We start from the raw sequence: 12,774 nt of genomic DNA, 5'->3' as shown, positions 1-12,774 counted from the left end.
TAGTTTTCGGATGCCTATGTTAAGACACATAGTAACTGAATAGTATTGGTTAAAAATGGATAATCTTATCATTAGAGTTGTGGAAATGATATCTTATCTACAAGGATCCCTTGATAGTATCAGAGCATATTGTGTTCAGGTGTCTAAAGTCGAAGTTAGATACTGTAGTGTTTACAGATAATCAAGGTGAGATATAACAACAATTAATTATTATTATTATTATATTTTTATTGATTATTCCTGCGTTGGGCTAATAGTTCTCGAGTCGGTCCATTGAAAAGTAGAGTTAATTGTCCATAAATTCTCAGTAGCAGGCCAAAGTTTAGAATTTGTCAGTGTTTGACCTCCCGTGCCTGGAAAAGGACGTAAAGCCGTTAGTCCCCCTGAACTTTTTCCAGTTATATTGGATTTGCTTTCGGATTATAAGAGTGAACTTGTGTTTGCGCACGCAGTTCGCTCCTATTATATGTCCCGCGAACTTGGCTAGCCTCTCTTGAGAATCCGAAGTCAGTTATGAGGAAATCATCGTTGTTATAATATGATATATATTTAAGAATGACAATCGAAAATCAAATTTTAAATTCGGTTCCTTTATTTCTGGATATCAAAGGCTCGTTGAATTGATAATTGATTTTATCTGATTCAGCGAAACGTAAGGAACGTTTGAAGAGATTAAAATGTGCGAAGTATCGTGTTTAAAATTCAAGTTTAATAATAAGATGAATACTTCGTTATCTCTAGAAGACAGAAACGATGTCGTTGATTATCTTGTTTTATATTTAGTTTTCTTGGAACTATTGATTGAATGAACGTACATTGATTTACATATGAATCATAATGTGTAATAATTAAAATAACTCTCGATGTTTTTAAATATATTTACGTTCAAGCAGTTCGATACAAGTTTTTAATTATTACTTTGAATTATGTCAAAATAAGTAATAAGCAAATCGAATAGGTAATTATTTACATTAGCAGCCTGTAAATTTCCCACGGCTGGACTCGGGCCTCCTCTCCCTTGGAGGAGAAGGTTTGAAGCATATTCCACCATGCTGCTCCAATGTGGGTCGGTAGAATACATATGTGGTGGCAGGTTTACTCACGATGTTTTCCTTCACTGCTGAGCACGAGATGAATTATGAATACAAATTAAGCACATGAAAATTCAGTGGTGCTTGTGTGGGTTTGAACCCGAAATCATGATCAGATGCACGTGTTCTAACCACTGGGCCATCTCGGCTCCCACTAATAATAATATATATTAATTTATAAATCATTAAAGATGTTATTAATTGTTTGACAAAAAAATAAAATTTTAACGGGCGTTTGTTTTTTTAGATGAAGTTTGTTCTCCCTCTGTTGTTGTTGGCTCTGGCTGTGTTCTCCGACGCTGCAGTAGTACCAAATGCGATTAGAAATAATATAAACATTGGTTACGTCCGACCAGGAGACAGACTACTGCAAAGGTATTTTTTTCTCTTATTCATCCAAGTTTTGAATACAATGGCAACGACATACAAAAAACATACATATATATTTTATGTGATTATTGCGGTTATTGTTTGTTTTACCTAATCCACACGCAGGTGAATAGTTTGAAATTGTTTATATTGGTAATAATCGAATTATTCGTGATTTTAGTGAACAACACATTTAAAATTGATTGTAAAATATGATTTTGCCTTACTATTGATTTCAGAGTCTCCGTCTACCAGCCTCCTAGAGCGAATACGATTCAGTACCAAGATTACGTATACCGCGGTAACGCCAGGACTCGCATATCGTCTATCGTCGCGACCGAGGTCGGAGCGAGGCAGTTCGCTTCCGCCTGGATTACCCGTGGTGGAATAGGATACAACAACGTTACGATCAGAGTGCAGTCAGCTAGAGGATACGGATACAATTACGTTATTGATGTTTGGGGACAATAAATCATTTAGATCTAATAAAAATTATAAAAATATTGTGTTTATATTTTTTTCAAAGGCCTCTAATTAATAAAAATTGAATTATAAATTTAGTTACCAGGAATATCAGATAACGAATACATTAATTTAAATAACTGACAAATTACTATAATGCGAATTCCATAGTTATATTTAAAACACAACTCTATTAAAAAAACACTATTGTTAAACACCCACTCGCAACTTTTGACACACCACTGGGTCAATTAGGCCCTAATACACTGGGTCAAAGTTCATTGACACGGGAGCAGCAGCTACCGTTTAGGAGAAGCCCGGGCAAGGAGGTATACCTCGAGGCTCGTACCCGGCCTCGACCCACAGCCAAGCAGGAAGAATCCACACACACACTCACTCGCAACTTATTTTATCGTCTAATACCAATACATCGTATTGCTGCATTACAGGGCAAAAGGGACATAACGTCTTAGTGACTAAGGTATATTGTTTATAGCATTACCATAAAATAGGAATTTACAATAGTACAAAATATCAATTGAATTATCATTGGCCAAGTCATTTCTCAATGTAATAAAGTTTGAAGGTCCTGTATTTGATCCCTGTGGAACGCTTACTGTAAAAATATTAGATGAATAAAAATTACCTTACTAAGAAACGTTTTTTCCTTGTGATTAAATGGTACATGTTTTGAATGATTTTGTAAGAAACTTGACTCATGTTTAAATACGATTTATTTTTCCTTTCCAAGAAATCACCGATTCACATGATTTTATCTAAAGCTTTGATGAAAGAAGGTCGATTGCAATAGATCATAATATTTATGTAGTAATTATTTACTTGAAAAGATGCAATTTGTCTGTTATTGTGTACAATACAGTCGTTAGTCTTTTGCTAATGTTATTTCCATGAAATGTGAATATGTACAAGCTTTTGTCCAAGAACGCTCTTCAATTATTACGTTCCTTTTTATGATGCCATACATACATTAAATTATCAAGAGCCATGTTATAATTCTTATTATAACCCCAATTTGAATGCATTTGAAGTGTGATCTGTGTTGTTGTCGTTTCATTTCGCAATCATTATGATATCATATGTGATAACACTGTCATACCAGGTAACGAAGAGGCTGACAGTTCAACAAAAGAAACAAAGAAAATTAAAGATTTTGCGAATTCCACAGAATTATTAGGCAAATTTGAACTTTTATATGATAATAGAAAGAATATATTAATAGAAGTTTAACAGAGAAATGTATATGTCATTATATACTTTTATGTGAGCCTCCTTATAAATCGTAAGGGAGAGGGTAGTAAAATTCTGTAAATATTTACTTCGTACAACACTAGTAGAGTGCTGACAACCGACTTACGCTAGTTTACGTTGATTTTTTATAATTATTATAGGAAATGTCGAATGTAACATTCTGACATTACACACTATTCTGTGGCTAGTTTCCAGTTTCTACTTTCAGAATATATCTGAAATATAAATGATGTAGTACTAGCATATAGGTTAAGGCATATTCCAAGTAACGGATTTTGATTTCTCTTAGAAAAAAATAGATCTGAAGACTAAAATATCTCGACAAATAATATTAAATTATTATCTTTGCGATTTTGGGTTTGTTATCAGACGGAATAAATATCTACTTGAATTAAAACGTTGATTTTTTTAAAAAGTAGACTACACATAAGTACACTTATACTACAAATTGACAAATTTGGAGGATGTCCGTACTTTAGTATTCATAAAAGGTGTACAATTCAAACAATTTACATCAAAGTTAAGCTTTCCGTAACCGTGTCGCAACGTGAAAGCGCGCGGCAATTTTAAATTATTTTGTTTAAAATATTTTGTCAGGAGATTTTGTGTTTTGTCGGGAGTCTGGGTATTATGTATAATGGCGGCGGAATCTAGAGGAATCTCGATTCTTTGGCAACCCTAAATGTAATTGATGAGGTCACGGTTTTTGCTAAAACACCCGTAATGGTTGTATCTGAAGATGAATTAATTGAGTAGATTTAATTTATAAACAAGACCATAATTATTCTGAAGATGTATATAATTTGGTCAGATTATATCTTTTACATCGATTCAGTTAAGTTTTCTTTTTTTTTTTATTCTGGCTTTTATTTGTGCCAAGAGGGCACAGATTATTTCGCCAATGTCACGTGCGATGGAGAAGACACGATGGAGATTGAACGGTGCGGTCGAGATTACAGGCTTAATACAATTTTGAAGGCATAATAGTAGTAGACTTTCTGTTAACCCATAACCTAAAACAACACAATAATAAATAATTAGATAAACATAAATTATTATTAAGATAACATATAAGAACAATCATAATAATTTACAACTTAATTTTATTACGCTCAATATATTTACATAAAAATTTACAAAGTGGACTGAACACAAACATTAACAAACATTCAACATTAATAGGGCGAGGGACTTTTGGAGGGAGAACGTCGTATACGGGATGGAGGAGTTTGGGACAAGAAAACAGTATATAGGATAAGGAACCTTCGTCTAGCCCACATTCACACAAAGAGTGATTTCTGACTCTAATTTTACAAAGATGTATGGGAGTACATGCATGTCCAAGGCGTAGTCGGCAGATAGTCGGCAGATCCAACGATTAGCTTGCCTGTGAAGAGAAAACCAAGGTCGCCTTGGAATATCTGGTTGTAGAGATGCGTAGAATCTACCTTTAGATTTTGATGAAACTTTCCAAACAGAGTTCCAGGATTTATCCAGATGAGTTTTCGCTAGAGCACACAAGGCCTGAGTTGAATTTTTAAAGTGATCTAGAGAGCTGGTTGTTATAGCAGCTCTAGCGAATGAGTCTGCGGCATCATTACCGGTTATACCAGAATGTCCTGGTATCCAGACGAGTGATATTTCTACCCCTTTTTGGTGACAGGAAAACAATTACTCTCTGATCTTAAGGATGATAAAAAACTTGCCAACAGACAACTTAAAGAGTCCGTCAGAATTACCGTATGTCTAAGGTCATGGGAGTGGGCAAAAAGGATGGCTTCCAAAATTGCAATCGCTTCACCGGAAAAGATGGGCGTTTCAGGAGGGGATTTAAATTGAAGGACAATTTTGAATTCGAAGATCCAACAGGCTGAGCCGACACAGCTTTCAGGGGATCGTTTAGAGGCATCAGTAAATATAAGTAAATGATTTGACCAATTTTTATGAAAAAATCTTTGAAATTTGGAGTGTGCATCAGGGGCCCCTTTAATAAGACTAAGATCTGTAATAATTGATGTATTAAAGACTAGAGCTCTAAATGGAGTGGAAAAAAGAGGATTTGAGTGGAACCTTAAGGTAGGATGTGGGAGTTTCGTAAATTTTAAAAAACTGTCTAATAATAAGGATGGACTTTTCGAGCGAACGCAGAGTTGGGACGATTCGCTTAAACGGGACCAGAGGGGATGAGAGGATAACTGTAAAGATTTTACCACAAAACGGTCGCATCAAAATTGTCTTCTCAGTTGAGGTGGAGGATCAACACATTCAACTTGCAGAGCGTTAGTGGGAGTAGTTTTCATAGCTCCAATAATTATTCTGAGGCATTTGTATTGAATTTTATTAAGTTTTTCAGCTACGGATTTATTTAGTGGTTCTAAGACAAACAGTCCATAGTGTAAATGCTATAATATAGAACTATTGCATTGTACAGTAGTTTAAGAGAATAGGGGTGAGCTCCCCACCAGACTCCTGAGACTGCTCTAAGGACGTTAATGGCCTTTTCACATTTCTTGATAATATGCTCAGAGTGACAAATTCCGTTCAGTTTTTTATCGAGTATTATGCCTAGAAATTTCGTCTTGTTGACAAAGTTGATACGCTGATCCCCACAAAACAAGTCGAAGACAGGAATTAATCTTTTTCGAGTGAAAATAACTGCCTGAGTCTTATCTATTGATAAAGATAAGCCATGGTCAGAGAGCCATAGGTCAAGATAATGCAAAGCAGAATTTAATCGAAAAGTTAAATTTTGAACAGACGAAGATTTAAAATATAAAAAAATGTCATCAGCATATTGAAGAATGTTACAAAAGTTATTAACAGACAAATCGAGATCATGGGTATAAATGCTGTAAAGCAGAGGGCTGATGACTGAACCTTGCGGGAGACCTTTCCAGACAAATCTGGGGGGGAGAATACAATTTTAATGTTTAACGGCAATTGCTCTGCAAAATAGCAGATTACATATGAAATAAGTAATCCTCGGAGGGATACTCAGCTGTTGCAGCTTCTGCCTGAGTACCGGAAAAAGAACATTATCATATGCCGAAGAAGTATCTAGAAAAACACCCACAAGGTGCTCTCCGTTAGAGAAGGCTATTCGAATGTCTGTCGTGAAAATGCTGAGACTATCAAGAGTACTCAAACCCTTTCGAATTGAGAGGGCGAGAGAATATTCCTGCTTTCCATTATCCATTCCAAACGGTTTTTCAGGAGATGTTCAGTAACTTTCACTAATGTAGATGATGAAGCAATGGGTCTATAAGAATTGGGATCTAAAGGACTTTTTTCTGGTTTAAGTATGAGGATAATAATTTGGGACTTCCAAGATTCCAAGATTTCAAGAATTCTAGATAAGATTACTTACCTGATAATGATACCAAAAATTTAGGATATATTTTAGAAGATTTCATGTCTTTAAATAATTTATTACAATACAGTAATGTTAAGAATAGCAACAATAGAACTCTAGATTTAGTTTTCGGAAATTTCTCAGGTATCACGGTTAATAATAGCCCACACATACTAACAAGGGTTGACCCGCATCGTCCACTTTTGGAAATTCATTTAAAATTTTTCGAACCTTGTATGTCGACTGAAAAACCTTTTGCCACTCATAATTTTAACATAATTGAAAAGCTAACTATGATTTAGTTGAGATGCCTTACAACTCCAAATGTTAAATTCCCGTATTACAAGAGTTACAAATTGGTGTTACACTAGTTATAGGGAAGGTATTGAAGTAGCCGTCACTAAAAATCCGAAAAAATTTTGGTCTTTTATTAAAACTACTCGTGGGAGCTCTTCTAATATTCCAAAGGTAATGAGGAAGTCTGATTGCAAAAAGATTGCTAAAACTGGCGAAGAAATTTGTAATCTTATTAAATTTAAATTTGAATCTATTTTTACTCAAGATAAGAGTATCTACAATACCAACATATTTTCTTCACATAATACCCCCAATTTTCTCTAAGTTCTGTATACTTTAGTGAACGTTCCATTAATAAAATTTTAAAATTAATCGATCCTAGTAAAGGAGCTGGCCCCGATGGGACACGTTCCATATTCATTAAAAAAACTCACAACAATCTAACTTTGCCACTAAAATTAATTTTTGAAACTTCATTTTAGACCGGGGTATTTCCGTCAGTATGGAAAATAGCTAATGTTATTCCTATTTATAAAAAAGGCGATAGAGACTTAGTCGACAATTACAGACCGATATCCATACTAAATCATTTTGCTAAAGTATTTGAATTTATTATTTGTCAATCATTATCAAAATATAGCTCAAATGTTATCTCAACAAAACAACACGGTTTCTGTAAAAATAAGTCAACAATTAGCAATCTAGTAAGTTTTGTTACAGATATCTCCAAATGCGTGGATAGCGGTATTCAGGTAGACTCCATTTACACTGACAAAGTTGATCACTATATTTTATTACGCAAGCTAAAATATTATGGAGCTACTGCGATGGTTAGAATTTTACTTAAAAGACAGACTGCAACAAGTAGTAGTTAATGGTTATATTTCACAGACTTATACTGCATATTCGGGCGTTCCGCAAGGTTCCCATCTTGGTCCTATAGTTTTTCTGTTTTTTATAAATGACATCACGGACTACATAAATCACAGTGAGTGTTTAATATTTGCTGATGATCTAAAGTTGTATAGGTCCATTGAAACTGTTGATGATACAGTACTGCTTCAGCGAGATTTGAGTTCTGTGCAAACTTGGTGTAATCATAATAAAATGGTACTAAATATTAATAAATGTCAGCACATTAAATTTATTAAAAAAAAGAAAAACTTCATACCATCGACTTACTACATAGATAATCAATTACTATCCGAGGTTGAACAGATACGAGACTTAGGTGTAATTATAGATAAAAGAATACAATTAAAAAATCACATAGATATAATAGTTAAAAAATGCTTGAAAATGATTGGTTTTATTAAAAGAACAGATATATACAGTCATAACAGCCATAGTTTTAAGAAAAAAATAGTCTCTTTGCTCAATTAGTGTCAAGATAAATATTTTTTTTTTGTTATATTTCTATTTCTTTTTAATTTGGAGTAATTTATTAATATTTTTAGTTCTTTCACATTTTTGTTTTTTTTTTATTGTTATTTAAAATGTATAATGTAAACGCCTGTAGTGGTGTATCACACAGTAATCAGGCTATAATCATCAGCTGTATGTACGCGACGTAGAAGTTCAAGTTTGTCTTAAAGAGTTAGCCCCGTCTTTTGTATCATAAGCTCCTTGACGCAAGCAGTGCTATGGCGATCTCCCCTTCCCCCTCAAAAATATTTTTAAAGAACCTTCAGTGGCATCACACCGATCGTAGAAAGCTCGGCGCCATCATTGTAGATACCCCAACAAGAGGTTCCCTAGTTTTCGGATCCCTATGTTAAGACACAGAGTGACTGAACAGTATTGGCTAACAATGGATAATCTTATCATTAGGGTTGTGGAAATGGTATCTTTGCTTCCGAGAAATATTATTCCTTTATAAGTTGATAAAGTTAATGATAAAATAAATAATTAAAAATAGCTAAGATGTCATCGAGGGCTGCTAATTACAATTTATTTTAGTGAATATATTTTGCATATTTTGTATAAACAATAATAATAAGATTTCATTAATTTCTAGAATTTTTTATGGTTTAGATTTTTTATGGTGAGAAATATTAACCATGCCTTACATCGCCAATGTGCCACTAGCCTTGGGAACTAAGATGCTATGTCCCTTGTGCCTGTAGTTACACTGACTCACTCACGCTTCAAACCGCAACACAACAATACCAAGTGCTGCTGTTTGGTGGTAGAGTATCTGATGAGTATTTGGTATCTACGCAGGTGGAACAGTTACAGTTGGAGGAACTTTTTTTTCCCATGACAAATCCAAATAAAATAATGTATTGTGATTATTATTTCTTATAGTGCCAATGTTTAAGGGCGATGGGGACTTACCACCAGGCACAATGGTCACCCTGCCTTTACAATAAATAAAGAAAATGATGTCATATTATGACAAATGTTTGTAAGATCATATTGTAAATAATAATTGATTTAATCATTGATTGGTTTTTTTATTATCATAGAATTAAATTCGTCTATAATTTGACCTTTCAGTAGTATCCAGACATATAATATTCAGGTGTCTCACTAAAGTGGATGTTTTAATTTCAAAGATATTTCATATTTAGATTTAATCCTCGTCTGATTCATAGCTTAAAGATAAAATGATAAATGTAATCAAGCAAAGTGCTTAAGCAATATATAAGGAGAGTATTTGTTGTGTTTTTCATATTCACTGAGTCAGTGTCGAGTTAGCAACTGAAGGACAAACAAACATACAAGGTACGATACGAAGTATTAATAATAATAATTTATACTGAGCTTGTGTTCGAAATTAGTTACATTTTTTTGGAAGATATAGGGTTCCGTACCCAAAGGGCAAAATGGACCCTATTATTAAGACTCCGCTCTCCGTCCGTCTATCCGTCCGTCAACGGGCTGTATCTCATGAACCGCGATAGTTAGACAATTTTTATACGTGATATATTTCTTTGTTTTTTAAAAACATTATTATTTTATTATAAATAATACATGAACAGCAATGCTACTCTATAAGAACTCACTTCGTATCTCACTCGAGAAATGTATTCTTTGAATGGTATAATTAAATTATTGGCATCAAATTTATATACAATTATTATTTAATAAAATAATAATTAACTTTTAGTATCTGTTTTTCAGATGAAGTGCGTACTCTCCCTATTATTATTAGCTCTGGCTGTGATCTCCAACGCTGCAACAGTGCCAAATGTTAACAGGAATAATATAAACATCGGCTACGTTCGACCGGGAGACAGACTGTTGCAGAGGTATGATATTTTCCTCAAATTTAACCCAGAATTTTAGATTTTGTACTGCTTAATGAAATAGCTTATCTTAATTAAATAAACTAAACGACTGGTCCTCAGAAAAGGGGCATCTGTTCACAAACGTGTGAGCGTGTGTATATTTTGCGCGGTGACAGCTTTTATAAATCGAATCGCATACCTTATTCCGAAAGAAGAAATACAGATAAGCAAACTTAAGAATAGATTCACTTATTCCATGCAATTTGTTGATAGCTCAGCTAAATTGTGTACCTAAACCAGTTCTTGACGAATATATATTTATTTAACGCAACAATATTGCACTTAACTACTTTTTAAAGTTCCGATAGATACTTTGTTGACAATCCTTTTTTTTTTTTTACGAATCTTTACCAAGTACCATAGATTATATATTATTCAAGATCTCGAACAACGGTATCACGTGAATTCTATGTCAATGTAGTTTCTTTGTTATAACATAGCAATTATTGCAAATAGGAAATAAGATACGATAAGTCATTTAAAATTTATCTAATTATTTTGCCTTACTATTGATTTCAGAGCCTCCGTCTACAAGCCTCCTAGAGCGAATACGATTCAGTACCAAGATTACGTATACCGCGGTAACGCCAGGACTCGCATATCGTCTATCGTCGCGAGCGAGGTCGGAGCGAGGCAGTTCGCTTCCGCCTGGATTACTCGTGGTGGAATAGGATACAACAACGTTACGATCAGAGTGCAGTCAGCTAGAGGATACGGATACAATTACGCGATTAATGTTTGGGGACAATAAATCATCTAGATCTAATAAAAATTATAAAAATATTTTGTTTATATTTTTTTCAAAGGTTCTCTAATTAATAAAAATTGAATTATAAATTATAAGTTACCAGGAATATCAGATAACGAATACATTAATATAAATAACTGACAAATTACTATAATGCGAATTCCATAGTTATATTTGAAACTCAACTATATTAAGAAAACACCCACTCGCAACTTTTGACACACCACTGGGTCAATTAGGCCCAGTTATTACATAATCAGCCTGTAAATTTCCCACTGCTGGGCTAAGGCCTCCTCTCCCGTTGAGGAGAAGGTATGGAGCATATTCCACCACGCTGCTCCAATGCGAGTTGGTGGAATACACATGTGGCAGAATTTCGTTGAAATTAGACACATGCAGGTTTCCTCACGATGTTTTCCTTCACCGCCGAGCACGAGATGAATTATAAACACAAATTAAGCACATGAAAATTCAGTGGTGCCTGCCTGGGTTTGAACCCGAAATCATCGGTTAAGATGCACGCGTTCTAACCACTGGGCCATCTCGGCTCTTGCTCGGCCCAGTTATTATTTACTTGAAAAGATGCAATTTGTCTGTTATTGTGTACAATACAGTCGTTAGTCTTTTGCTAATGTTATTTCCTTGAAATGTGAATATGTACAAGCTTTCGTCCAAGAACGCTCTTCAATTATGACGTTCCTTTTTATGATGCCATACATGCATTAAATTATCAAGAGCCAGGTTATAATTCTTATTATAACCCCAATGCATTTGAAGTGTGATCTGTGTTGTCGTCGTTTCATATAGAGAAAACGTGTTATTATAAAATATTTATTCTTAAGGGTCTGGAATTGACATTGCAATCATTATGATATCACATGTGATAACACTGTCATACCAGGTAACGAGGAGGCTGACAGTTCAACAAAAGAAACAAAGAAAATTAAAGATTTTGCGAATTCCACAGAATTATTAGGCAAATTTGAACTTTTATATGATAATAGAAAGAATATATTAATAGAAGTTTAACAGAGAAATGTATATGTTATTAAATACTTTTATGTGAGCCTCCTTGTAAACCGTAAGGGAGAGGGTAGTGAAATTCTGTAAATATTTACTTCGTACAACACTAGTAGAGTGCTGACAACCGACTTACGCTAGTTTACGTTGATTTTTTATAATTATTATAGGAAATGTCGAATGTAACATTCTGACATTACACACTATTCTGTGGCTAGTTTCCAGTTTCTACTTACAGAATATATCTGAAATATAATATAATGATGAAAATTAAATATGGTTATCAGTGGCACCTAATAGTTTTATTAGTAAAACATTAGCGTTGTGGAGCATCCTTAGGATCGAGTGAGCTAGTTGTTCAATCTATCTGTTTGTTCGAATTTAATGAATAATTGTATGAACTCCAAGGACAAGTCCAATTACCTTGACTTCTTTGTATGCCTATCACCTCACGACCAGCCCTTAAAACGCGAGTACAGTCGCGGATATCTATTAAATTATAAATTAAAAAACCCAAATAAAATATTTAAAAAAAATTTAATAAATATGTAATAAAGACAGTCTTTTTTCTCTTTTTTAGTCTTTTGTATTGCAGTTCTTAAGATAATTCAGTCAAATTCAAAATTGGTAAATAAAAAATTACCACTATTTACTATTATAATATTTTAATTACAGCATAAAATCAAAATATTCTTTATTCAAGGAGGCTCATAAAAACGGTACACTGTTGAATTAAATTTAAAGTTACCATCGGTTCGGAAAATAGATTCTAAGAAGAACATAACTATCGACTCCAACAAAATTTTGTTATTTCTAAAATGATGTTGGTCATCATTTATAAAAATCAGTAATCAGGCTATCATCATCAGCTGT

General features: G+C 33.8%; 2 protein-coding genes and 1 long non-coding RNA gene across 5 annotated transcripts in view; 1 reads left to right on the top strand and 2 right to left on the bottom strand.

The window, feature by feature from the left end:
- LOC113396631 (calbindin-32) overlaps nucleotides 1-12,774 on the bottom strand; it is a 176,641-nt gene that overhangs the window by 33,316 nt on the left and 130,551 nt on the right. The window lies entirely within an intron of this gene.
- LOC135194129 (uncharacterized protein) lies at nucleotides 152-1,963 on the top strand. The gene is made up of 3 exons (XM_064218956.1): nucleotides 152-186; nucleotides 1,339-1,466; nucleotides 1,700-1,963. Exons 2-3 carry the CDS (start codon nucleotides 1,339-1,341, stop codon nucleotides 1,929-1,931), a joined length of 360 nt encoding a protein of 119 aa, XP_064075026.1. The 5' UTR covers nucleotides 152-186; the 3' UTR covers nucleotides 1,932-1,963.
- Nucleotides 4,032-4,720, bottom strand: LOC135194131 (uncharacterized). Of its 2 annotated transcripts, none has more exons than XR_010309667.1 (2): nucleotides 4,640-4,720; nucleotides 4,032-4,204 (listed from the first exon to the last, which is right to left on the bottom strand). It is a non-coding gene; the product is annotated as an uncharacterized LOC135194131 (long non-coding RNA). The 2 variants fall into 2 exon arrangements; XR_010309668.1 differs by lacking the exon at nucleotides 4,640-4,720 and adding an exon at nucleotides 4,349-4,589.

The sequence above is a fragment of the Vanessa tameamea genome, chromosome 25 (genome assembly GCF_037043105.1).
Source record: "Vanessa tameamea isolate UH-Manoa-2023 chromosome 25, ilVanTame1 primary haplotype, whole genome shotgun sequence".
NCBI classification, from domain to species: Eukaryota; Metazoa; Arthropoda; class Insecta; order Lepidoptera; family Nymphalidae; genus Vanessa; species Vanessa tameamea.
This window is presented reverse-complemented; position numbering and strand designations above follow the sequence as displayed.

Bases quoted from the DNA above. Each gene is read 5' to 3' on its own strand.
- LOC135194129 (XM_064218956.1), top strand. From the start codon at position 1,339: ATGAAGTTTGTTCTCCCTCTGTTGTTGTTGGCTCTGGCTGTGTTCTCC. The intron at 1,467-1,699 runs GTATTTTTTTCT...TATTGATTTCAG, and splicing joins GGAGACAGACTACTGCAAAG to AGTCTCCGTCTACCAGCCTC.